Source organism: Coccidioides immitis, assembly GCF_000149335.2.
Source record: "Coccidioides immitis RS genomic scaffold supercont3.6, whole genome shotgun sequence".
In the NCBI taxonomy this organism is placed as follows: Eukaryota; Fungi; Ascomycota; class Eurotiomycetes; order Onygenales; family Onygenaceae; genus Coccidioides; species Coccidioides immitis.
In genome coordinates this window covers 1,176,174-1,198,149 of record NW_004504312.1, presented here as the reverse complement: position 1 = coordinate 1,198,149, position 21,976 = coordinate 1,176,174, and the positions used below count along the sequence as shown (strand labels likewise).

The following is a 21,976-nucleotide window of genomic DNA, read 5'->3' as shown; positions in this document are numbered from 1 at the left end:
TGAAAGTTATTCTCATACGGAGTAATTGTGTAAAATGATACAACCTGCATCTTAATACAAGTATGGAGTATCGTCTATAGTTTCCAGGACAAGTTACAATTGATAGTGAGTCACAGCATAGAAGATAGTAAGACGTTAAGAGACCTAGAAGTATTAATTGATAGTTCTAAGTCTGTCCCATGATAGAAGGGATAGAGCCGGAGCAATTTTGCAATCGAGATGATAATGTACAACAAAGACGCCTCAGACCATCCCAGTCCCCATGTCCACGAGATTAAAAAGCAAACCCAAATTGAAAACCCCCAGTTGAAAAACCATCATGTCTCGCCAGTCGTAAACAGTTATGAACATGCAAAGAAAAAGATAAGCCAAACCGGCTAAAGCAGTTTACGAACGTTCACCGCGCAGACGACGAGCAAGTTGGATGTCCTTAGACTGGATGGTGACACGCTTGGCGTGGATGGCGCAAAGGTTGGTATCTTCGAAGAGGGAGACGAGGTAAGCTTCAACTGATTCCTGAAGGGCACCGATGGCAGAAGACTGGAAGCGAAGGTCGGACTTGAAGTCTTGAGCAATTTCACGGACCAATCGCTGGAAGGGAAGCTTGCGGATCAAGAGCTCGGTAGACTTCTGGTAGCGACGGATTTCACGGAGAGCGACGGTACCTATTGATGGATTTGTAAGTTATCGATCGATAGTTAAAAAAGAGAAAGTTGAGGTCAGGTACATACCAGGCTTGTAGCGGTGAGGCTTCTTGACACCACCGGTAGATGGGGCAGCCTTACGAGCAGCCTTGGCTGCGATTTGCTTACGCGGGGCCTTGCCACCGGTAGATTTACCTATTCGAAGAGTGTAAGCGAATGTTTGAAAGGTACGATGCGACTTTTGTGTGTGTGTTTTCTGGTGAAGTGGGTGTGGGACGCGTAGGAACGCGAGACCCGAGCGACGGCGAGGTGAAGCGACGGTGAGGTAGGATACTTACGGGCAGTCTGCTTGGTTCTCGCCATTGTAATGAGCTTTAGATAGTTGAAAGGAAGTTGATGAGTAATAAAATGTCGATGGAAATATGGTGTGTTGATGGAAATCGACGGTTGGTTGAGAGTGGTGGATGTTGGAGAGTGGAAGGTTGTAAGAAAGAGAGAGGAAATTGGGTGGGGGGAAGGTATTTGTAGTGGCGAGCCAGAGGGGCGGGTGATCCTGGTGTGTGCGTTGAAACCAAAAAAAGAGTGAAAGCTGGCAGACGCTAAGATTAGCCTATTAGCGCCGTATTCTTCTGATCAGAAAAAAGTGCTGGAAAGCAGCGTGCGATAAGCCTGGTTCTGCCGGCCCGGTTTTCGCTGGGGAAACATCAGACTCTACGCTCACCGCCTTCCGCACCACAACCGCCCAAAGGCCATACATCTGATCCTTTGCCCTCGCACACCACACAACGCGGATCAGGAAAATTTCACTGGCCTTCAAGACCGTACCTGCCCCAGAGAATCAACTGATTCGCAAAGATCTCACTTGAAAACCGCTGTTCGTCGAGATCAGTTGCGGTGTTCTGGCTGATCTATGTACCGTGATCCGAGGTTCTGATTGGCTGGATCGCACCAAGCCGGTTAGCGTCCCTGCCGAGCAGTCTCAGCCCGCTGATTGGCTGGGATCCTGATGCAGCAGTCGTGATCGCCGACATCAGCTGTTCGGCTTCACCAGCATTGAAATATCGCTCTTCCCGACTTCTCCTGCTGCATTTCCCTCCCTCTTTTTTCCCCACACGGTTATCTACGCCATCTCCCAAAACAGTTTCAACCTGATCTTTTGATCTCGAAACCAAATTACTCTTTTAAGAACAAACTCAATTCTTCACACGTCTCAAAATGACTGGACGTAAGTTCTACATTGCTCCGCGCCTAATCCCTCGATATGGCCAAAGTGACTTACCCGTTTCTCAACAGGCGGAAAAGGTGGCAAGGGTCTTGGCAAGGGTGGTGCCAAGCGTCACAGAAAGATTCTTCGTGACAACATTCAAGGAATCACAAAGCCTGCTATCCGTCGTCTTGCCCGCCGTGGCGGTGTCAAGCGTATCTCAGCCAGTATGTCTTGTCCTCGAAACCACCGAGCATGCTCACATAAAATGCTAACCACTCTCCAACAGTGATCTATGAAGAGACTCGATCTGTCCTGAAGACCTTCCTCGAGGGAGTCATTCGCGATGCCGTCACATACACTGAGCACGCCAAGAGAAAGACCGTCACATCTTTGGACGTTGTCTATGCCTTGAAACGTCAAGGACGTGAGTCTTCCCGAGAGCAACATTCTCGCTGGCTTAGGTTGCCTGCCGCTAACTCGATGTTTTCTAGGCACTCTCTATGGTTTCGGTGGTTAAACGCTTCCTTTTCTTACGACAATGACTGGGGCTTTTGTGGTGTTCTTCGCTTTTCTTTAACGGGCATATTACTGGGTTTCTACTTTATTCTTTGGGAGGTCGGAAGGTCGAGGAGTCATGTGTATCATAATGTGTCTTCCGTTCATGTAACTGGTGAATTCTCACCTGGAGTCTACAGCTCCGCTGACAAATGATTCTGTCAAAGCACAGGTTTTTTTTAAAAAAAAAAAAAGAATATGATATGCTTTGAAATTCAACTCATCTCTGGTATTATAAACTTTACGCAGAGTATACCTTCTCGACATTCCAAGTAGCGCTGTCGCGTTAATGAATGTGCTTCGCGTGGCCGAATCAATGGCTGTGTTATCGGCAACTCCAACTCAGCTGCTGACTAAGGTCTGACGTGACACCAAAACCGTGGTCATCCAAGCTGACGAGGGCAAACCCACATGCACCACCCAACAGCACCCCCTTTTATATCTGTCAAAAATAGGTCTTACAGCCACTTATTATGATGGATGCTTGATGATGTCCTCTGATTTCCGATGCTTCATGCATTTTGATAACAATGAAAGCCTCTTATGCTACAGACTTTGAGGTGGTCAGTACCTCCAATGCGAGTTGCCGTGCCGTCGGGGGCACAGATAGAGAACCGTGCATTAGAGATCACGAACTCTTGCTGTGAAACACACAAAGAAAGGGATCTTCCACTGCTCTCAGCCGTGCATCCTCTGCGCAGCCGCATTTCAAAATGTGCATCCTCCAACCATGAGTCAATGGGATTTGTCTTCCCATTCATTCATTAATATTTTTTTCTTCTTCCTGGTTTCGGGTTTCTTTCTATCAAAGGGTTCCAAATACATACGTACACAGTCTTATGTCAATGCTGCCATCTGACAATGAACAAGGGCCGAGATGTCCATAACAGCCTAAGGTACCAGAGCAGGTATGCATTCAGTGCGACGTTCGCATTGCACGGGGATCTCTTTTGAGCCCTCCAGCTACTGTCAACCTTGACTGTTCTGTGCCCAACTTTATTTATAGGCTTTTGGAGCCCCCTTTTCCTTCTTGATAAGATTTGTGATTAGTTCTGTGTGCTTTTTCTTTCGCTTTCGGGAGTTGATTTGTTCCTTTGAGGCTTGTGCCCCCTTCCAACTGTTTACAATGGCCCAGTTTACCCCTGAACAAAGCCTTTATATTAGCACCATAGAGGTGCTAAGCAAGGCAAACAGCGCGGATCCTTCTGGTCTTGATCCATATGTTCGTGATGAATCACCAGTGTCGCCGCTTGGGGAACCGTTCGCTTGGCCCTCCACGTCGACAGGCCCGGATGACACGCCGAACGAAAACAAAAATCGTGGGAGCCCATCGGATTCGAATCGAAGAAACTCATTTATCTGTCGCAACTGTGGTTTCTACAACGGCAGATCCAACAGATCGAGCCCTATTTCTTCCCCACCACCGAGCCCGCCTCCCCCTCCGCCGCCGCCCAAGTCACCGCCTCGACAGCTACGATACTCGTACCTACATCAACAGCTGCCACAACAATACCAAGTGCAAGAAGGTCCCAGTCCACAGCAGTTACCGCCAGAGCCGCAACCACAGACGCAGCCACAAAGGCAGTCAAGGTTTTACGCGAACCTGGCTCCCCGCACAGAACCGGCGCGGCATTCCACATACATCCCCACCTACTCGGGAAGCACATCGTATCCCAACATAAACGGCGATGACCTGGCTTTGTTTTCGCAGTCAATGCTACACCTGTTTCCTGGTGCGCAAAGCACTTCTGGGCGACCTGCCACAACGTCATTTGAAACGTGCAATCAGAGCCTTTGCAGCCCGCGAAAATTGGTAAAACGTCGAAAGAATGAGCGAGATGGGGTTCCTCCTCAAGAAAAAAGGCATTCGACTAGCTTTTTGGGTAGCTTCGCAAAAATTTTCGGGACGCGGAGAAACACAGAGAACGGCAAGGAAGGTTGATCATTGGTCGAAGGCGAACATAGTCACAGTATCTAGAGAGAAGACTCTCATTTCTCAGAAGGATTGAGTTTGGGTGGTGGTGTCAATTCTTTCTAATGTCGCTTGCGTGTCCCGGAGTGAGCAATTTTTCCATACTTTCCTTCCTTGAAGCCACTTTGCTGTTCTGTTTCCCAATGGATTATACAGGTTGCTATTTTAGTTGTTGCAGGTGAATCACCCAGTTACAACATACATGCCATAGCTACGCCGCTTCCAAACCCCCACTCTCCACGGCATTGAAATGTTGCTTTAGCCGCATTTTCCAGATCCTCAATAAAAATGTGTTGTGACTCACAATATCGCACCACCGGCTGAACGTCGGCATTTAGGTTGTCGACTCAACCCGGTCACATGAACAGTGACGCTCGTATGACCCAACTATCCTAGGCAATTCAGCAACAAAAAAGTCAGCCCACGAAGTTTCGGAGAACGACTTATACTGGTGGTCGCGTATTTTATCTGTATTAGGCTGGATATGTGTTTTTGGGCGCTGGACCGACTCGTCAGCCATTGAAGGGCCTCAAAATACAGAAAAGCAAACGCCGGCTCCCAGCGGAACAACTACATAGGGACGGATGACAGATCTGGTGACGGAAGTACCTCATAAGGAAACTCAAAAATAAAAAAATAAATAAATAAATAAATAAAATAAATCTAGTTTATTTCAAAGCATGCTACGGAGAGTACACAACCAGCTACTGCTCACCTGACTGTCTTTTTGTCGGCCACGACATTAAGTGGGAGCGATGATCAGTTACTAAAAAGAAAAAGGAGGAGACGGGAAGTCTTTCTTCGAACCTGTTCTAGATGTCAAGATGAAAGGGAGGAACGGTGGTGTGGTAGCCTTGGAAGGCTCTACCGGCGAAGAGCTAGACCGCGATAAACTCCTTCCAGAAGAGCTGCCTCGAAACCAAGCCTGAAACTCTAAATTAATGTCAGCCTCAGGGTGTCTAGGACCGGGCGTCGGGATGGGAGAGAAGCTCCCCAGGGTTAGCTTGAGAAATGTGGTTCGAGTTTGGAGCAAGAAATCCTCTTTGTGTCGATTCGATGAGAAAATACGGAGTGATTGGTCTAAATGAAGAGTTTTTCCTCAGAAACTATCCAGGAATGCATCCGCAACTAACCAGTAGCCCCGCCAGAATTCTCCCGGGTGATAGGGGAAAATAACGTACATATGGAAAAAAAAAATTTTCTTGGAAGCCTGGGTTATGCAGATGCCTGCAGAGTACATAGAGGGTGGGCATGAGCATGACCTATAACCATGTCATGACTCGCTGCCATTTGTTTCTAAGAGGAGATAAACTGAGTGTTTATTTCAAGGATAAAATTGACCATATTTTTGAACAAGGAAAAGATATCATTGATATGTGGGTCAGAGGAATGGGAGAGTGGGCATGTTCTATCTGTATGTCTCTTCTCTGTACAGGGGTTTACATAAATATACACATGCAGCGAACGCACCAACAAGAGCTAACCCCGACCGGGAAGCAAGGCACCTGCAGATATCAACGCAACCAGATGTGAATGACTCGAATGGAATATGCTCTTTAATTTCGAAAACAATCATTCGCGGTTCCGAGAACGGAATATATGCTCGAAGCTGCCTTCTGGACTCCGTATTTTTGGAGCCCCGAGCACGTACAGCAAATTAAAGCAGGTCAATGCCAACCAATAGAGATGGGAAGAGCTTCCAAGACCCAACAAGAGGGGATCTCTTCCTTTGAGGAATCCCGATTCCACCCAGCCGGCTGACATCTAATGTAAGGATGGGATCAAGCCGCGGTGCCACTCGAGAGAGGACTGAAGACCTTGTTCCTCAACAAATCAACATCCTTTCAGGCCGCGAGGGCGTCGGACGCGTAATGTCTGCTCCGAAGATGAGCCAATCTTTTTATATATAGCAGGCCTCCTGGAATATTGCCACGTCGAGCCCAGCTGATGGATCACAGGGGACTGGTACGTTCTCGTCGAGCGGTGTCGAAGCGGACGTGGGTATTGGCTAAAAAAATTTCTGCCACGCTCCCCAACGTGTGATACATTCGAACAGGAAGGTGCTTTTAGCTCACACAGACTGTCCAGGCCCCAGGTTGCTGGGTGCGGTGGTTATTGGTTGAGAGAAAGAGATTGTTGTGGCGCAACCTGGAAGATAAGGCGAGGATTAAAAAAAAAAAAAAAAAAAGAAAAAAGGAAATACATGAATCAGATCAAGATATCCACCCTCGCTTGCCGATCGAATACAACAGCATCAATGGAGACCAATGCATCCCAGGATGCAAGCCAGACATGATTTCAAAAGTGATCGGAGGCGAGAGTGCCTGCGATCTTAAGACTTGGCAAAAGATGCGGGATCGTATCTTTCCTATCCGACGCGGCAGACTGAAAGACATGCCGTTTCTATTATGTACGTTGAACTGGCAAGATAGGGAAGAATTAGACGAATGGACGAAAATCGCCGATCCCTTACCGCCCGGGGAATAACCAGGTGGCTAGAACCCACCCCTATCATATATATGAAAGTCGAGAGAAGGGCAAAAAGACGTCGGCGCCGGCCTCCGCCGACGGCGTTGCTGTTGGTATCTCTTTACAGTAATTATTTGTCACAGGGACTCTATCATACCTTCGGAAAAATTTTCATCTTGGGAGCCCCAGAATGACCGTAGTCCAAATAAAAATTAGAAGATCTTCAAAGAGGTTGATGAATGAACTCCGTGGAGTCTCAACAAAAAAAAAAAAAAATATCCGGATGGCATTCTAAGAATAGCAAAGAAGAAAAAAACCTTTCATCCAAGCCCCACCGTTCTCCGAAGCTGGGGTTCAGTGGAGCCTTTTAAAAGAATTTAAGGTTGTCCAGAATCCCCTTCAGAGTCTTCAACAAATTGGGGAAAGATATTCACCACAGCTGCGCAGCAAGCAGAAAATTTTTCTTTCCCACCCATGTGGTTTTGGATGCATGTCGCACCTGCAGTTCCAGAAGTGGATGCTTCAGGGATTGCCGTGGTCAACCCGGAGATCTGACGGAAAGAGTCGAGAAGCAGGAGAAAAAAAAAAAAAAAAAAAAAAAATTTTGGCCGGGATGAGACTGCGCTAGTCATGCATGTAAGGCGCACGGGTCGCAGCCAATTCAACTGCACTAGCCTGGCTAGGAAGTAGGCTAGAAGGGGGTTGAGCGTTCCAGGACGTTCGAGATGGCTTCCTGGTCGATAATTACGGACTTATGGCCACCATCGCATGTATACTGTATGACATTGTTTTCGAGGATCCGGAGTACTCTGTACACGGTCTGTCCCCCAGAAGGAAGTCTTTGCAGCTTGACAAAGGACTTACACTATTAATACTAGACAATTAATGGCAATACATCCTGTCAACCAACGTATTTCGCTTAACGAAGCAATCGTCCTACCAGCCCGCGGTGGGCGGAAGACGGTTGAACTCACCCCTTCCCCCCCAAAGCAGTCATCGGCCGGGAGAATTATTGCTCCCTGTCAATGGAATAGAATCCGGAACGCCGATCGGATCTCCCGCCCTCCGGTTGGCTTCCAGCCCCTTGAGTAAAGCTTAGCGTCTGCCCTGTCGCTTCGAAGTTCCGAAGCCAGCGAAAGACCCTTGTAATTGTGGCTGCAACGGCAGCATCGAGTTGGACGGAGTAATGCGCCAAGGATGTTAATCTGACATGCGCTTCAAAATACGCACTAGTGTCACATCGCCATGGATGCTTTCCTGCATAAAACCACTAACTAAACGTGCATGGCAGGGCTGTGGCTGTGCTGGGGAAGAAAAAAAAAAAAAATTAATTTCGGATCCCTGGCGAAAAATTCATCCATTCGGGCATGGATGGTTTCTTTCGCCCTATGCAACACGTTTACATTTGTTCTGTAGTTGCTTCTCTCGGTCGCCATTGCAGCCACAGCGAAGACGCAAGCGCGAGGAGCAGGCGATGAGGCGATGACGATAATAAAGCGGAACTGCCGAGATGGTTTTGATTATCTAGCCTCCTGTACAAAATAAAAATCTGCATACGGAGGGATGGCCTCGCTTCGAGGATACAGCTAAACGCGCCCTGTTCGCATGAGGCCACAGTTCGTTTCCAGAAATGTGGGCCAATTTCATTGCTCAAAGTATCTATCGCTCAATATCGTGAAAAATACATCAAGGAGACAAAAAACAACGTAGAAAGTGGGGGATCGAATATCAAGCAAATTCTCTTTGGGCTTTAGGCGGTATCCGTTTTACATCAATCCGATCGTAACGTCACCCTTGACCCGCGCATACAGATCAACTTCCACTTCCAGATCGAGCTCAATTCTTACGCTCATGCTGCTATCGCGTGCCTCTTTGGAGTATGGTCGGTCCTTGATCCGTGATTCACGGATCACAGGAGGTCTGTAACCCTCGGCTCTCGGAGGGAGGTTGTGGTAATAATGATATGGTTGGGCCGGTTGCTGCTGGACGACGGGCTGCTTTTGGCGGGTTGGGAAGCTATTGTTTTGTGCCTGCTTTCGCCCAGACTCGGGTTTATTTCCCGGCCTCGCTGGCGGCCGAGGCTTCTCCTGTGGTTGTTGTTCAAGCTCTGGCTGCTCAATATCGGACTCGTGCTCGGATTGGACTTCGTCGTTTTCGTAGTGATTTCTAGAAACTCGGTTTTCGGTTAGTTACATTTCGGAATTACCCTTATATTCAAGAGGCCGCAGTGAATGCATTGCATAAACGTACGAATCGGCCATCTTTGGGGATCTTCTTGAGTTGCGGCGTCGGGAGGAAGCCCAGAGTTTAGTTTAAAAAGTCTCGGGCTGTTTTTTGACCGAAGTCAGAACCGCCAAACGGGATTTTGCGCACGAATACAGAATTTGCAGAGTTCTCCGAGCTTCGTTATATTCTCGTAATAATCCATCCAGAAGGTAGAGACGAAATCCAGAAGACAAAAAAAAAAACTTGGAACTTGCAACGACCCATGACCTAGCTTGACGTCACGGGCCCCTTGGTTTTCCATCCCCTGGTCAACTGTGCCTATTCACTTCCTGTCAGATATCCTCTGGGAATTGGTGGCCTCGCGAAGCTATCTTCGTGCATAGTGCATTGCATCGATCCTCTCTCGTAGTTAGAGACAGCAATTCCAATGCTCTGTAAGCCTGCCTACGAAAACACGTCCGTCCACAAAAGCTCGATATTCGATGTTGGCCGGTGACGTCACACCCACATGCTGGTTTACTCGGTTAGTTAAGGTTGGAATGGGGCGTTGGTCCTCCATACTCCACATCACGCCAACTCTCGATAGGGCTGAAGCATGATTGTTGGGCAGTTGGGTGATTTTTCTGCAGAGCAGGGAAGTGGTCGAAATCAAAGGAGATTTTTCATGTTTGCGCCCTTTTGAAGGCTTAAGGTTAGAATACTGATTCAAGAAATGTGCGTTCCGAGGTTATAGATGTCTGTATATTGTTAGAGATACTCCGTAGAGAATATAGAAATACCTCGTTGTGCGGTTCCGACCGAGTAGTTTCTCGACCGAGGACTTATATTCCGAATCGCCTGACCCGTTCTTTTTGTTCGGTTTAAACCCTTCCTATGTACACACATGCATGTACAGATTTTGATTTTCGGAAAAGGTATTTGGAACGTAGTTTCCGGAGTACACATAATTTCGTAATATGCTACTACAGAAATGATGATAACGACCGTATATAGTGATAGGGTGTCGACAACTCTTTCATCTAATATCACTAATGGTACTCCGTACTATGCATATGTAATTTCTTTCAGCTGCCAGCAGGTGTGGGTCCTGAAAACCATGGAGAATGATCCGGGATCCCGAGAAACGCCCTCGGCAGACTCTCCGATTCGGGGCGGCTGTCCCGATGGAGATTTCAAATCCTCAACCGCAAGAAAACAGGTCAGGATGTTCATATTATTGGGTTATGCTCCATCCACAAGAAAAGCTTACTCAATTGAAAGCTGCTGTGGCTTGCCTGCTGAAGAAAGCCAAAAGGGAACCGTTTACGGAATGCTTCTCAGATAAACAATATACTTTGGACGATTTGAAAATATCTCGTGGACCTTCGTTGTCTTAGTCACCATATTAGCTAGTTACTTCCGTCTAACGATGAGTCGGAAGGGTTGGGATTTTCCTATTCCACAACCATCCGATTTTAATCCTGATCACGGGACCGCGATATCGTTACCTCTTTAAGAGTCCATGTGTCGTGGGGGCTCGGCGGTATGGGGTTGTCGCCGGAGCCGAAAAGACCCGCATTAACCTGAGTACGGGGAAAAATACCGGCAAATTTCCCATTATACTCTGTAACGCCGTGCCTAAAAGTGAACGCAGGTACATCACACATCACAAGCAGGTACCCGTCGCTTATGGAACGAGTATCGCGTACCTCAGAGATCCGGAGGTCACGCTTAGCGAACGGAGAACTCCGGGCTCAAGTAATGAGGCACGCCATGGCATTGCCGGCTGTATGTATTATCCGGGCCGCATGATCTCCCTTTTCCATAGCGATTATGTCTTTTATAACGCATGGGATCATGACTTGCCGACGGAAGCGATATTGATAACCTCGTGTCTGCGGGAAGTAGTCTCCGATTAAAGTCCGAGCAGGTTGCCGGGAGGGTTTGCCACATGAGTGTTGGCCAAAGTTGATTCGAGCCTCGAGTTTGCTCTCTTATCAGACAAAACTAGGACGGGACGGGGAATGGTGCTTGTTGGGGAGGGGGGGGAAGGAAGGAAATAGGCGACTCTTACTTGGTGTGTTCTTTGGGTCACGAAGCTGTAGTGAGGGAGAGAGTTTAGTGGCCTGACGCAGAGTCCCCATTATTCAATGCTGAATAATGGCGATCGCAAGCCACGCGTTAAAGCCGAGCAGCTGTGTACCAAAAAAAAATAGGCGCCTAGCCTTGATGAAAAGGATCGCCTGGAGATCTTTGGCGCGGGACTGGAGCTTCGCACAGAGGAGAGGTAGCCTCTTTCCGCTCTGTGGGCGTGCAAACTCGATCTTGCAGAGAAATTTGACCGCGAGCTGCAGAAAGTGTGGCTGAGCAAAAGAGGCGATTGGTGGACGACACCCGCCCGAGGCGGTGGAAAGTGAAAGAAAGCAGCAGATCTCGCGTAGTGAAGCGATGCACTAGCCACAGCAGAGATTGACGCGATAATTCCCGAAAATATGTTGTGTTCTGATTGGGTACCAGGTTCAGAAATTCGACGTTGGTCCGCGGAATACAGTGGCGGTGCTGAATGATTTCGGAAATACCGACGCCAAGGCTGGTTTGTTGGGTGAAATTATTCCTGCTCTGCTGCTGTAATTTATGACGTGTCAAGCCACAAATTCTGTTCAAAGCAGACAAAGAATTCTGCATTTGTGACTGGTTGCACCAGCCACAGATTGTTGGGTTTGAGGAAGCTTTCGTCGGCACCCACCCAAAAGTCCGATCTGCTCTGAAGATCTCCCTCGTGGCATTGCTCTTTGATTCCTATGTCGTCCTATGTTTTGGTGGCATGACTTCGAAACCATGGCTCGTCTTGTCTGGGGTAAAGTCTAGATCCAAAAGTCACAGGATACCTACATAGTGAGTTGTAAAGTTTGAGGTCAAAAGTTTTTTTTCGAGTATCATCGTGAAGCTTCTGCTGCGTTTTTGTTACGGAATATTTCCGAACAGCAGTCACGGCCAAGAACATGACTAATGTCATTATCCAGTTCTCGTTCGAGGAGCTCTTGTCACGGATCGCAGGTATATCGATGTACGGAGTACAGCATCTCGTTATGTTTGAGTGGTGGGGGGGGGGGGGTGCGAAGCCAGAGAGGCCGGTAGGGGGGTTCATACTCCAGAGCTTGGGAAGCTTTTCATTCGAAGCCCTACCATGGAAAGCGAAAAGGCTACTGGACCAAAGTGACTGGATAAAAAGCCACTGTGCATAACTCCGTGTGAAGAGTGTGTGGGCTATTGATAGCAGATCGGCCCCGTTCGTAGGGCAGGGGGCCTGGGTCTCGCTGCACTGCCTGCCCCCCGTCAGAACATGTAACAAAAGGCGTGGAACTACGCCGCGATTGCCTGACTGGAAATAAGGCTTTCACACAGCGGACCTGGCCGTCACCCCTCACCCGGGCCCTCCCGACACGCACGTAATGCCAAGATCCACGGCGAGCTGCTACGTCATTCTTGGCCAAATTCTTTCGTTTCGCCGAGGAAGATGCGATGAAAACTTCGTCCCGCTTGTCCCTTGACGATAGTGCGCTCAACTAACGATGGGGATCACAACAAGGTTCCTCTAGGCCGTGCATGCATGGTTTCCGCGCAAGACCCATGGTGATCTTTTGGGCTTGATCTTGGAAGATTTTTCGCAGGTGTCCTTGCGCTGTAACAAGCAGGTATTTTTCTGTACTCCGGAAAAAGCATGATGTATTCTTGTCCTCCTGGCCGAACGGAAGTTGAAGTGAATTGTCGGCCTTAGCGTCCTTATGTAAAATTTCCATGACGTACTTTGGGAAGTCAAAGCTGGGATGTAATTTTTCATTTTTCATTTTAATATTTTTTTTTTCTTCCTCGAATGGGACTGCATCTCTCAGAAGATCACCAGTAATGTCGGGTTTTCATCGGGCGGAGATAGGCACCGTGTCCGGAGTATAGCTGTCATTGTGTTGGTGGTGCGTCGACTTCGGCGTTGCAGGGGTCAGTGGACACACCACCCTTCTCGTCGCTTTTTTTTTTTTTTTTTTTCACTCTTTTCCTTTCCTTTCTTTTTTTTTTCCTTGGCGGAAGTATATTTGCTTTTTTTCCATGATGCCATACAAGCGCATACGGGGATAATACAAAGCAGGGGTGGTTGGGTAGCGTCATAACAAAAATTCTATTTTGCATCAATCCACCTTACAAGGGCCTGCATAAACGGGTCCCGGGACTTTTTACATTATTATATATACACACATCCGGCAATACATGAATCGAAGACGGGGCTTGAAAAGCAAGGGAACAAGATAAGAAAGAGTAAAGGAAAAAAAAGGGCCCAAAGCACATCGCCATTGGAAAAAAATATTCCTCCTCCGCCCGAAACCTTCCCTCCGATATCTGAAGACAACAAAACGGAACTGGGAAGCCAATTCGAATCCTGGTTTTCGCAGGTGAATACATAATAATACTGATATCTGTCCCTCCTTCGACCTCATTTTCTTTTCCCTGCAGCAAACAGAAAGTCAACTCTATATATACACTTTTGCACCCACGTTGTCAGTTCTACCACATGCGATAACTCTACTTTGCGGCGTAACCTTGGTCGAGCTACACGCAAAATTCGCCACTCTGGGCACACGGACCAATTCCCACGCATATATACTCTGCGCGATTTGCCTTCCGTCCTCCTGCGCCCATCATGCTAAATCGCCATTACCATCAACAACACCCGCTCTCTCCTTCGACCTATCCATCATCCCGCTCGCAATCTTATCGCCACCACAACCTTGCCCTTTCAGACCCAGCCACGACTGGATCACAGCATCAACAGCAGCAACAACAACAGCAGCAACAGCAACAGCAGCTCTTCTTCCCACAGCAGTACCAGGAGGGAATTTTGGATCCCACCCAGCAACCCGGATTCCACTCACCGTCCACCACCTCGTCATCTCAGCCCTTCGCAGCCGTTCCTCTTACTCCAGCTCAGTCGCAACGGTCGAATTTACCGTACCTCTCAACGCCACCGTCCTCCTCAGCTGCTGCCTCCCCAACGTACTCTTCTCCCGCCTTCTCCACCCAGAACTCCCCGTCCACGGAATTTGACTCGTCCTTTTGGCCCGAGACCGGCAGCTTTTCTATGCAAGATAACACCTACTCTTCACTGGGAGGTCTGCCGCACACGCCACCGATCAAGGTCTTTCAGCCAGCCCCTCTATTTGGGGACGACGGCTTCGATCAGCAGGACGTCGCTGGTGCGTCCATGCTGTTGCAGAGCGGCCTGCCCCTGGATAACACGGAGTTCAATAACCTGCTCAGCCCGGTGAAATTCTGTCAAAACTCGCGACACTCCCAGCAGCAGCAGTTCTATCCTGGCATCAGCCACAAGAGAGCCTCATCTGGGTCTTCGGTTCTCTCTCTTCCATCGGCATCGGCAGTACCCCCACTGGAATCCTCATTTTCTTCTGTCTCATCCCCTGCGAATACTACCCACCAAGGCTACTCTGTATCAAGCCCGTCAAGGCCTCTCCCTACTCCACAGCGCACTCCCGTTCAGACTTCCTTCCTCGCGCCTCCTGCCTACAACTCTGGCGCCGGAGATGCTTGTAACACGGAGACTGAGATGGCAATGAGAAGAGCTATCCTTGAGCAGCAAAGACATCCTCATCAAGAACACCAGCATCGTCGCACCAACCAGCAGCAAGGAGAGGACGAGGCGACCTTTCCTTACTCCTTAGCTCAGTCCGTCTCCAGTCTGAGCCATAACTCTCCTGCCACACCCCAGACGAGCTATCCAGACGATCTTGACGAAAGCAACAAGTCGCTATCACATGGTGAGACAAATCTTCCTGACATTGATCGCTGGATGGATGAATACTTACAGGCCGACGCCTTTGCAGACCTCGGATCTCAGTCTAATCCTCAGATTGGAATGCCAAAATTGAATCGAACTATATCAGACGTCTACCAAGACGAGTTGTACAATCCACTCATGGCGGCACCTCAGCAGGAAACGAAACCAGTACAACCGCGAGTCAACAAACCTTACGCCCCTTATCTCAATGTTATGGCAGACCGTCTCCAAGCTGCGCAGCAAGGCCATATCTCCGCTCGTTCCCACTCACCCAACTCAAACATCGCTCGGCAGCGCTCTCCATTCCGCCACGGTTCCCCCTACGCTCAAATGCCTTCTGCTTACACTTCAGCACACCTACAGCAGCCAACGCACCCTACCTCCGGCCTGAGAGGAATGGAGCTTATGGGCGCTGGCTCAGCGGCACAGGATGAACCCAAGACGATATCACCAAAGGATGCGTTGCTGGAATATCACGAACCCGAAGAGGGCAACGTCCCCTTGTTTCCATCGCAGACAGACTCCTCCCAGTACAATGTTCCTACGACCATGACCACTTCCCCTGAATTCCAGCTCTCCGCGAACTTCACTCCTCTCAGCCAATATCCCAACCAGTTTGGCCAGGGTGGAGACCAAAACGGCCAATTTTACCTACCGCAGCCACAGCAACACCCTCAAATGCCCAGGCAGCCACAGCAAGGAACTATGCGAAGCCATCAGCCTCAACAGCAGCAACCGGATCGCACGTTGATTCAGCACACGCCTGAATTCCCAGCGCACGTTCCATCTATGGAGTCTACGAATAGCGAGAGGAATAATTCGGGAGTTTCATCAACTCCAACACGTCCGCAGCCACAGTCTCCGATCAAGAGGCCGCTGGATACTTCTTCTGATGCTGGGACCTACAGCTGCACCTACCATGGATGCACTTTACGGTTTGAAACACCGGCAAAGCTCCAAAAGCACAAGCGCGAAGCACATCGCCAGACTACACCTGGGTCCCACGGCCTTGCGCGGGACGGATCATCTCTTGCCATGCGAAATTCCCAGGCTGGGCCCCATAAGTGTGAGCGGATCAACCCGTCGACGGGAAAGCCATGCAACTCTATCTTTTCCCGCCCTTACGATCTCACTCGCCACGAGGATACCATCCACAATGCTCGCAAGCAGAAGGTACGATGCCACCTCTGCACAGAGGAGAAGACATTCTCTCGCAACGACGCTCTGACCCGACACATGCGGGTGGTCCATCCTGACGTCAACTGGCCAGGCAAGCAGAGACGGAGAGGCAGAGAGTGAGCTGCGATCCTGGACCCACAGGCGTTGTTTCCGCGCCATTTGGATCTGCAGAATATGGTTTACCCATAATCCCAGACATGAGATCTTCACTCGTCTTGTCATGACGCTTGAGACCAAGGAAATGACATCCCGCCAAGATGACCTGTGTCTGAGCCCGCGGTGTGCTCAGCAGTGATCGGCTTTTCTTGGTTGCTGCCCTGTCAACCAGTCCCTGCTCGGGAGGCGCCGGATGACGTCATTTGAGACGCCAAGCGTCCCAACTTCGCTTGTAGCCGACCATCCGGCCAACGCTCGGCTGCAGTGCTGCCCATAGAAATGCCCTGACGCCGGCTCTCTCTCTCTTTTTTGTTTTCTCGTTCTCGACTCTTGGAATATATTTTGATTACGATGCAAGTTATGGATTTGTTGGATAATTACGTTGATGACTAACAGTACTGTTATTTATGGTTTGATATCATATTTGATTCATTTTTTTTTATTTATTTACTTTTAGCGTGTCAAGGCGTTGGCATGAGTGCGAAAACAAAAATAAGTTCAATATGTATGGCTCTGCATTTTTGTTCTTTTTTTTGCTCTTTTTTCCATGGGAGGATCGGATGCCATCATATGTCATACAAGCGCAACATCTGCAGCAGTGTGCGAATTTGATGATCTTGTATCATCAATCCCTTCTCATTGGGATTCGCTATTTTCAATCGTTCGCATTTTCAGTTCTATACTCCCCCGAACCAGGGGCCTATTCTCCTCTACTTATACTTTTGTAATCGCCCGCCTTTTTTTTTTTTCGTTTCATTTTTTTGTGGTTTTCTTTGGGGCAGGGAACTCTGTATACGTGCCTTGTATATTTTGACATACGGGCACAACGAAGCGTGGCATCTTTTTTTTTTTTTTTTTTTGCATGTTGTGGCGTATATTTTTATTACTGTTGCATCATGTCGCATGACGCCGGGGCACGGGTGGTTTGTTGTTACTTTTGGCATTTTATTTTTGGTGTCCTCGTTACAGCATTTCTATAGATGATAAGCCCCGATATTCTATCTTTTGGACTTGCTTTTCGTGTTGCTTCATGGAATGGATATTCTGGATTTCTGGCACTATATATGTATGTATTATCTCACGTGCTGTACAATATGAGAACCTTGAAAGGTGATCCTTATTTGCCAAATATTTAAACTCGGTGTCTTGGGAGAGCGAGTGACCTATTGGTGATGACGAAAGTTAAAAGATTAAGAGTGCGTAATTGAATGGTGATAATACGTTGTTTGTCATGGAGCATGTTTCTGCTCGGGGCTGAGGAAGCTTAACAATGGCCCCGTTTGTAGTCAATGGCCAGGCGATCCGGTGATAATCTTTTTACTTTCTACAATTTTCGAAAAGGAGTGAGACAGTTAATGGGTATTCGTGAAATTTACTATGACCAATTGCCTATTTACATATAGCTCCCACCTGGAAAAAAAGACAGCCAAGAAAAAATGGGAGCAAAAAAAGAGAGACTTCAGAGACGGGGAAGCCCGCTGCCGGACATAGCCTAATACGGATAACTCCGAATCTCATCCTCTTTCTCCAAGTCTAACCCCGCAGCAAGCTGCTCCTCATGTTTTTTATCTAGATAGTCTAGCAGCACTTCTCCGTACTTCTCTCTCCCCTTGTAGCGCGACACATCGTCCCCCCAGCTACGAATCGCCGACGCCAGTCGCCCGGGCACATACGGCTCCTTGACGATTTCTGTAATCGGCTCAAAGTATGTCCGGATCGTGAACACGACGGCTCCAGAACGCGGCAAGCGGCGCAGCGATTGTCGCTCCGAGCGGAAGTAATGATGCTGGATGGCCTTATTCTTGGCCGCCGTGTTCCAGCTAACCGACTTACTATCCTCGGGCCCGATGCTATACGACCACGCCAGGTCCTCGTCGACCTGGATGAAGTAGTTATTCCGCAAGACCGGATCCGAGGGCTTGATACGCCGGAAGAAATTCATCATGCCCTTCTCAAGCTTGGTTTGATACCCGGGGACGTCGCCTGAGGTGTGGATTTCGGAGAGCCGCATGCCGAATTTATCTTCGATGCGCCAGAATCCTGCGAGGAGGATGGCGCCCGCGAGGAGGTAGTATTGGCCGTCGGGCTTTTCGAACATGAGCGCTAGATCGTCCTGGATGAGGCGGGCGCATGTGGTCATGGGGTTCTCGGCGAACGGACGCTGCGTGATGTTGAAAGATTCTCCGGTGAGGAGGTTGTCGATGCCCACGGGGGTTTTGCGGAAGAGGGATGGGTAGCGCATGGGGAGATAGGAGCAGCTGGCGATTGGCTGGAGGTGAGCAAAGTGGATTTCAATTGGTGTCTGCTATGATTTGTAGTCACATACAGCTCTTCTAGCAGTTCGATCACTCCGTCCATCGCTTCAGGAGCGACCATGACGCACTTTTTCTCTCGTTCTTTGATACGGCGGGCCTTGTCGGCGTGGTATCTTGGATAGTGATTATCCAACTCTGAATACTTTGTTAGTTTTATATGGACGATATGACTCCCAACTCTAAGTGGTTCCGACATACCAATCCATTCATCCCACTTCATGGATCTCAATCCCATGGTAATGAAATATTTCCTTTGACCCATTAAAATCTTACCCCGCGAGACATCAATCGTTAAGGTAATTGGCAAACTTACGGGCCATATCTAAAAGGCCGATATGGCTTCGGCTGAGACGTATGCACATCCCAATTAGGGTACGCCACGGGGTCGGGCCGCTTGAAGTCTTGCGGTATCCATTCTTTGTGAAAGATAACGTCAACAAAACTTATTCCCATATAGATTTATGAAAAGTAAGAGGATGTCTACCTCCTTGTTTTCTGTCAATTTGCTTCGTCCTTTGTGCCTGTATACTTGGTTTCTCCAAATCAGGCGTGCGTGGTCGCTTTATAGAACGCGCACCGAATATCCTCAGGAGGGTATTGATTACCCATGATGTAGTAGAGGCAAAGAGAAGAATCCCAACTAGTTCTCTTACGTAGAATTGGTTGGCAAGCTGTGTAAGAGTTTCCATTATGTCTGAGCATTTAACAGAACAACACTGGATATCATTCAGTCATCAAGGGAATGTTGTACATCTGGCTCAGCCAGGGAACAAGCAATATTAATACATGTACACACAAGTAGGCGTGTTAATAAGGGTTTTTTTCAATGAGATAGCACAGCAGCAGCCATCGCACTGTATATTCTCTTTCTCCGCTGTTTGATCAGCATCTTCCACCAAGTCCCGCCAGCCAAAGTAGGGAGGGGAGAGGGGTGCTGATATCACGTTTGACAAACTGGACTGGCTCGATTCATTCTACTTCCGTATGTGGTTTGGTTGTGCCGCCCGGATCCTGGCGGTTGACTTTGCCGCGGATTTCTTCTCCCGTTTGGGTAAAGCGTCGCCAGCAACCAAATTGGATGACTTGTGCAGAACAACACAAATCAGGAATACAAATGCAGCCGTCTGCCTGAGTTCTGAAGATAACACTTTTCGTCGTCGCTCAATACCGGGATGGCCACGCTTGTCGAGCTGAAGTCAATTGGCGACAGGCGGGTTCGCCTTTTTCCCGCGACTCGTGATACATCGTCGACGGGAGGGAGTTGGCATCTCCTTGCTCTTCCTTCAGACGTTGGCAGCCCTCCGTTTAAGTAGACAGTATTGTCCATATTTGCGTTGCATGTTCTTGGGAATAAATGGCAAATCAGGAACCCAGAGGATGCGACCCAAAGTGCCTGTACGGCCGCTGTCGAGGAACGGTTTGCAAGAAACTTTCTCCCACATTTTATCATCGAGGATGTAATGAGGTTGGAGGTCAGATTCTCTATCTCCGAGAAAATAAGAATCCACCAAAAAGTCGCATTGCGAGATATCGGTCTGCCGAACATTAGTCCACGCGTATTTCGGGGGCCTATCAACGCACGATCTGAAAATTCACTCACGTATTTGGAGACATCCTCCTGATTCATATCATTCATCCCCGATGGAACCATCCAAGTCCCTGCGAATGGTCCGCTTTTCTTCGATTCCACGAACTCTCCGGGCAGTAAGCCCTTAAATTCACTTCTGACGAACTTAGCCCGCAAATTATCGGGCAAGAAGAATGACGAAGGAAAGCGATACCATTCCTTCCCGACGCAAACAAAATCTCCGGTACTAGTTATATTCGGTTGTTCCAGGTCCCCGAAAACCTTGAGTGGAGCATTATATGCGGTCGTCGTGCCCACGATCCTCAAAAGGCCGAGGTTGAGCGCAAAAAGCGCGGCGCTTATGATCACGGCAAATTTCAGTTTCACGGGAATACGACCAACCAGTTCTTGACGGTTGTTCGATCCTAGATAGGCAAGCAGTATATGCAGGCCAATTGCGGCGTTCAACGCGAGAAACGGATATGCAGGGTACATGAATCGCTCTTCTTTGTGAGGCTGAAAGGTGAAAATCCCAAGCCAGAGATAAAATGGAAAGAGGTATGTTATAGACCTCAGTAATGTCTGCTTGGATGTCTTGTGGGGGCGGAATAATGCTTGTAGTGCGAGCAGCGGACCGCTAGACAACGCCAGCACGAACCATATATTGAAGTTGAGTAGCAAGTTCCGCGCGTAAAAGGTCCACGGCTCGGTGCCGAAGATGTCGGGGCCTTTTCCAGCACCACCAAAGACGTTGTAGGCCACTATGTTCCAGGGAACAACCACGAGCTTACGGTAGAAGAAACTATCAACAGCCACCTCAAGAAGCTACCTCAAGATCAGTAGGCATTTAAAACAATCAGGAGTATTTTACCCACCAAAACTCCTAGACATCTGGCAATACCACTGAAAATCCTCGAAAAGACCGGTTGAGCTTCCTGAAATATAATTCCAAGGACAAGCTCTTCAAGAACGAACGGTATCACCAAAGCTCCGGCAAACGGCCATCCAACCAGAGCACCAATTCCGAACCACATAATACCCCTGGCTGTTTGGAGACCACGACGCGAATCTAGGAACGCCGATAAACCCAACATGGATGTGTACATTGCAAAGCTAGACGGCAAAAGGGCAGTAGAAGCATGGAACATGCCGGGACTAAATAGCATTATCATAAGGAAGAGCACTCCGATCCGCGGGTTCAATGTGCGCGAGATCACCGAGTAAAGCCGCGTTTCGCACATCGTGCAGGTGAAGGCTAACGCCATACGGACAAAGTAGAACTGAGCTGACTTGGTACGCGTAAAAAAGGTAGATATCTTCGCGACAAAGGCATGGAGGGTGATGTATAACCAGCTTCGGATAGAATATTCCGGAGAGTACTCCCAAGTTTGAAGGCCATAACCGTGCGAGAGGTAATGGGTTGGTTCCCAGTAGTTGAAGACTTCATCGCAATCTTGGATAGGCGCCAACACGGCAGCTAGGACATTAGAGAAAAGGCAAAGGTAGAAAACGACATTCAACGGGAGGAAGAAGGGCTGGGGAACCGGTCTGTATTCAGTGTGTTAGCTTGGATGTTCTCGTTCTTCAATCCTTTCAGCCAAAAGGGACTGGCTCACTTTGCGTTCGTCTGCGGAGCTGCGGAAGATTTGCTACTTGACTCTGGAGCTTTGGGAGCCATTTTGGGGCTATGAAAGTAAGCAGCTGATGGCCCTTTGAAAAGTACGCGTCCTTATCGACTCAATGCATCGGTACCTGGCGTGGGTGTCCGTGTTGTTTTTGTTGGGATTGGAGGCACTAGAAGGTGGTTAAAGCGAGCTGACGAGCTGGTGACCTCATCCCAAAGTTTTCGGCGGAAGCTTCTA

At 48.6% G+C, this 21,976-nt stretch overlaps 8 protein-coding genes across 8 annotated transcripts; 4 read left to right on the top strand and 4 right to left on the bottom strand.

The window, feature by feature from the left end:
- Nucleotides 1-115: 115 nt before the first annotated feature.
- Nucleotides 116-1,192, bottom strand: CIMG_03388 (histone H3). Its single transcript, XM_001243946.2, has 3 exons — nucleotides 983-1,192; nucleotides 732-839; nucleotides 116-665 (listed from the first exon to the last, which is right to left on the bottom strand). Exons 1-3 carry the CDS (start codon nucleotides 1,005-1,007, stop codon nucleotides 388-390), a joined length of 411 nt encoding a protein of 136 aa, XP_001243947.1. The 5' UTR covers nucleotides 1,008-1,192; the 3' UTR covers nucleotides 116-387.
- Nucleotides 1,193-1,757: 565 nt separating this feature from the next.
- On the top strand, nucleotides 1,758-2,657 carry CIMG_03387 (histone H4). The gene is made up of 4 exons (XM_001243945.2): nucleotides 1,758-1,869; nucleotides 1,938-2,075; nucleotides 2,138-2,275; nucleotides 2,343-2,657. Exons 1-4 carry the CDS (start codon nucleotides 1,860-1,862, stop codon nucleotides 2,366-2,368), a joined length of 312 nt encoding a protein of 103 aa, XP_001243946.1. The 5' UTR covers nucleotides 1,758-1,859; the 3' UTR covers nucleotides 2,369-2,657.
- An 875-nt stretch (nucleotides 2,658-3,532) lies between these two features.
- Nucleotides 3,533-4,587, top strand: CIMG_03386 (uncharacterized protein; the record flags this gene model as incomplete). The annotated part of the gene is made up of 1 exon (XM_001243944.2): nucleotides 3,533-4,587. One exon carries the CDS (start codon nucleotides 3,533-3,535, stop codon nucleotides 4,346-4,348), a length of 816 nt encoding a protein of 271 aa, XP_001243945.1. The 3' UTR covers nucleotides 4,349-4,587.
- Nucleotides 4,588-5,635: 1,048 nt separating this feature from the next.
- On the top strand, nucleotides 5,636-5,915 carry CIMG_13709 (uncharacterized protein; the record flags this gene model as incomplete). The annotated part of the gene is made up of 2 exons (XM_004446289.1): nucleotides 5,636-5,792; nucleotides 5,890-5,915. The coding sequence occupies 2 exons, from the start codon at nucleotides 5,636-5,638 to the stop codon at nucleotides 5,913-5,915; spliced, it is 183 nt and encodes a 60-aa protein (XP_004446346.1).
- A 2,619-nt stretch (nucleotides 5,916-8,534) lies between these two features.
- On the bottom strand, nucleotides 8,535-9,506 carry CIMG_13708 (uncharacterized protein). The gene is made up of 2 exons (XM_001243943.2): nucleotides 9,098-9,506; nucleotides 8,535-9,013 (listed from the first exon to the last, which is right to left on the bottom strand). The coding sequence occupies exons 1-2, from the start codon at nucleotides 9,106-9,108 to the stop codon at nucleotides 8,614-8,616; spliced, it is 411 nt and encodes a 136-aa protein (XP_001243944.1). The 5' UTR covers nucleotides 9,109-9,506; the 3' UTR covers nucleotides 8,535-8,613.
- A 4,239-nt stretch (nucleotides 9,507-13,745) lies between these two features.
- On the top strand, nucleotides 13,746-17,346 carry CIMG_03383 (C2H2 transcription factor; the record flags this gene model as incomplete). The annotated part of the gene is made up of 1 exon (XM_001243941.2): nucleotides 13,746-17,346. The coding sequence occupies one exon, from the start codon at nucleotides 13,746-13,748 to the stop codon at nucleotides 16,194-16,196; it is 2,451 nt and encodes an 816-aa protein (XP_001243942.1). The 3' UTR covers nucleotides 16,197-17,346.
- A 235-nt stretch (nucleotides 17,347-17,581) lies between these two features.
- On the bottom strand, nucleotides 17,582-19,236 carry CIMG_13707 (uncharacterized protein; the record flags this gene model as incomplete). Its single annotated transcript, XM_001243940.2, has 5 exons — nucleotides 17,582-18,490; nucleotides 18,559-18,682; nucleotides 18,746-18,798; nucleotides 18,861-18,963; nucleotides 19,032-19,236. 5 exons carry the CDS (start codon nucleotides 19,234-19,236, stop codon nucleotides 17,725-17,727), a joined length of 1,251 nt encoding a protein of 416 aa, XP_001243941.1. The 3' UTR covers nucleotides 17,582-17,724.
- A 594-nt stretch (nucleotides 19,237-19,830) lies between these two features.
- CIMG_13706 (alpha-1,2-mannosyltransferase) lies at nucleotides 19,831-21,792 on the bottom strand (the record flags this gene model as incomplete). The annotated part of the gene is made up of 4 exons (XM_001243939.1): nucleotides 19,831-20,082; nucleotides 20,148-20,939; nucleotides 20,990-21,662; nucleotides 21,731-21,792. The coding sequence occupies 4 exons, from the start codon at nucleotides 21,790-21,792 to the stop codon at nucleotides 19,831-19,833; spliced, it is 1,779 nt and encodes a 592-aa protein (XP_001243940.1).
- Between the last annotated feature and the right edge of the window lie 184 nt (nucleotides 21,793-21,976).